The sequence below is a fragment of the Lucilia cuprina genome, chromosome 5 (assembly GCF_022045245.1).
Source record: "Lucilia cuprina isolate Lc7/37 chromosome 5, ASM2204524v1, whole genome shotgun sequence".
Taxonomy (NCBI): domain Eukaryota; kingdom Metazoa; phylum Arthropoda; class Insecta; order Diptera; family Calliphoridae; genus Lucilia; species Lucilia cuprina.
Window position 1 is genome coordinate 63028147 of NC_060953.1, and position 3837 is coordinate 63031983.

General features: G+C 34.2%; 1 protein-coding gene across 1 annotated transcript; it reads right to left on the reverse strand.

The window, feature by feature from the left end:
* Positions 1-113: 113 nt before the first annotated feature.
* Positions 114-2984, reverse strand: LOC111689169. Its single transcript, XM_023451663.2, has one exon. It carries the CDS (start codon positions 2445-2447, stop codon positions 495-497), a length of 1953 nt encoding a protein of 650 aa, XP_023307431.2. The 5' UTR covers positions 2448-2984; the 3' UTR covers positions 114-494.
* Between the last annotated feature and the right edge of the window lie 853 nt (positions 2985-3837).

Consider the following 3837-nt stretch of genomic DNA (forward strand, 5'->3'; position numbering starts at 1 on the left):
TATAGTCTAGTCTATAGTCTAGTCTATAGTCTAGTCTATAGTCTAGTCTATAGTCTAGTCTATATTCTAGTCTATATTCTAGTCTATAGTCTAGTCTATAGTCTAGTTCTTAGTCTAGTCAATAGTCTAGTTCTTAGTCTAGTCGATCTCAAAAAAATATAACTGCGGAATAACACAAATCAATTTCCCCTCATCTCTCATCATCCTCTCGTAACATGGCAACCCTTATGGCTTAAAATATCATGTTTGCCTAATGCTAAATAATTTTAAAAAAATACAATCAACCAAATCATGACTAAATTAACGCCCCGTATTTGTTAAAAATTTTAAGCAAAATTCTTTATAAAGTTAGACACAACAACAAGTTGGAAAAACAACAGACACAAGTTTAAATACAAAAAAAAATATTGCACAAAAATTCCAGTTCTATAAAAATCTATAAAAGAATAATCAAATTCTAGACTACAAACTTAAGAATCTAACAAACTCTACGCCTACCGCCAGGGTATTTTAATTGGAGAGCGAGAACGCCTCTGCCCTGCCACCATAATACGCGATTGATGCTGATGCTGCTGCTGTTGTTTGCGCTGCTGTGGCGGTGTTTGTTGTAGTTGATAGTGTTTCAAATAGGAGAGATTGTTGTGGCTGCTGCTGTGTATATTGTTGACAGAATATGAAGGCGTTGAGCGTGATGATGTTGATGGTGTCAAAGTTGTGGCCGACGAAAAGAGTGACGATGATGGTGTATGCTGATATTTATAGTTACCATAGGCTGGTGTTCCCACGATACGGGTTGTTCTTAAACCATTTGTTGAGCTGTTCAGTTGAGATGAAGGTGTTGTCTGTATGATTTTTGCTGTTTGGGGGGTGTCACCAAAGTAGGTTTGTTTTAAAGGTTGTGCTTTTGATCCTGTATTACTAGTGCCGAGCAAGTGAGAGTTATTGTAACGTTTGCCAAAAGTTGGTGACACAGAGCGTAAGTTATTTTTTCTCTCTGAATTCGAAGGTCCATTCGAGCTCAGTTGTATGCGTGTGGAAAGTCTACTATTGCGCACGGTTACCGGTGAAGCTTGTCGTGTTTTCTCATTTTTAATTTGAACTAGGGTTTGATAACGTCCTGGACGTGTTGTTGTATTATTGATGATGTTACGAGAAGGCGATTGCTCTTTTAACCAGGGTGAGCGAATGGGTGAGTGATTGTTTAATCTGGTAGTGGTAGTATTTCCTACTGAAGATTTTATGGTGTAGGAAGTATTCATGGGTGTTGTTTCAGTTTTTTGATAATATTGCGTATTACTTAGTTGTGAGGGCATGGGTTTAGCTACTCCTACCGGTACCATACGTCCTGGTATATGAGGCGTTATGGAATTTTTAAATTCTATGCGAATGGAGGGTGTGGAATCATCTGGTTTTGTTTTTAAGTTTTGTTTATCTAAACGACTTAAACGTTCCACTTTAAAAGTTTCATTACGTTTTACGGGTGAACGTGTAGGTGATCTCACTGCCTTGCGATTGTTTAAATCCCTTATAGGAGATCTAGAGCCGGGTCTGTAATTATCATTTTCAAATACCAACAAATCTCTACGATTTTCCTTGGAATTCTCTCTTTGCTGTAGTTTATTCTTATTTAATTCGGGATTTTCAACCTGCACAAACCAGGCTGGATTATAAGCCGCCTCTTTTTGTTGTTGCAAAAACTTTTCCCGAAATGACTTGCGAAAACTGTTTAAAGTTACAGTTTTATACTTATCTGCTTTATGGTCTTCTTCTTCCTCTTCATTCTCTCTTTCTTGCAGAGCCAAAGGTTCTTTTATCTTTTTCACATCATTTTCCTTATTATTTAAATCTTGATCCTTTAAGAGTTTTAATTGTTTTTTCAAATCATTCGGCATTTTACTTTTACGATATGTGGAAGAATCAAAGTTCGTAGTAGAAGGTGAACTGGTCGATTTCAAGGAATCTGCTTGTGAAGACGAGCTGTTATTATGTAAAGATTTCAAACTGGATTGTTGTTCGTAAAGGAAATTAAAAGGATCATTTTGAGAATCATAATCCAAACTATTGACTCCATCAGCCTGCCATTTGTAATAGGTATTGGTGGCATTATCACTGGGATGATGTTCAAAGGCAGCTGTTTCCGTTGCAGGAGTCTTTTTGCGTTTCGTAAAAGTGCTAAATTTCTCTAGAACCTTAGATTTCTTAGACTTTTTCTCCAAAGTAGAGCAATTTGAATGACAGGGTGTTATATCGGGTTCATCCAGAATAAACGTTTCGCTGCGATTAAATAAAGAATCGGAACGTGATTCTATAGAATCTCTACGCTTGCCGCTGCCACTATTAAGTGAACTAATAACACTGCCTGGGCGGGAGTTGCGTACGGGAGTGGTATCGCGAGATGATGAACGACCGCGCGTTATAGATGAACGCAAATTACGAAAGAATGACATTGTAAAACGCGGGCGTTAAGATTTTCCGTTTCAATACACACAAACACTTTGGTTTTTCTTCGAATTTTCGCTTGAAGTTTTTTTCCTCAAATAGATTTAATTTTGTTAATTTTTTTAAGATTTTGTTCGTTGTAACACTTTGGCTTTATGCAATTAACCTTCGTATCTTTTAGCTAATGACTTTAATGATCTGCTCATTTATTTGGTATAAAAACTTTATTTTTAATGTTTTATTATTGTTGCTGTTTTTCGGTATATTTGTTGTAGTAATTTTACTTTTATAAAACGCACCCATTTAGGGTTTTTTTTTTTTTGTTTTTCCAAAACACAAACTAAAAAAAAAATAAACAACAACAAAATAATTAAGCAAATCCAAATTGTTTTTAATCCACAACAACTAAACACGGCTTTATAAAAGTTATTCAAGCGTTCTTGCGATCTAAACGCGCCAGCTGTTTACGAGCAACTAAAAATTTTACTCCATAAAAGCTGTTGAAATTTGTTGAATTAAAACTGAAGCTGAGATTGTATCTAAAAATGTGTTTGTCCGTGTGCATTCATGAGTACAAGTATCTTTTTTAAGTGAGTAAGCGCAGAGGTAAGTAGTTAGAAGTATAACTAAATAATAGAAGTTTTGTTTTCACAATAAACATGGTAAAGCTTTCAGTACCGGCTTTGTTAGTTTATAAACAAAAAAAGATACTTTGTATATCTGTTAGTTTACATCTTGTCTTGACCATTTTTAGTTTGAACTTCATGTTATACAGTGTCAGTGTTTTTTTTTTAGACTTTATTTATTTTACGTAATTAAAAAAATTATAAACAAATACGTAACTAACAACTAAATACAAAAATGCCGAAGAGAAATTTTAATTGTTTTATTAAATATTTTAAACAAATTACATACATATACAAACATAAATAGAACCAGACTACTTAGATTATCAGACAAACCATACGCCAGACTTTAGAAGAAACTATAGAATATTATAGACAAGACTTCAGACTAGACTATAGACTAGACTATAGACTAGACTATAGACTAGACCATAGACTAGACTATAGACTAGACTATAGACTAGACTATAGACTAGACTATAGACTAGACTATAGACTAGACTATAGACTAGACTATAGACTAGACTATAGACTAGACTATATACTAGACTATAGACTAGACTATAGACTAGACTATAGACTAGACTATAGACTAGACTATAGACTAGACTATAGACTAGACTTTAGAAGAGACTATAGACTAGACTTTAGAAGAGACTATAGACTAGACTATAGACTATAGACTATATTAACTATAGACTATATAAACTATAAACTGTAGACTATATACAGTCTATAATCTATTGTCTAGTCTAGTCATCAGTATAGTCTA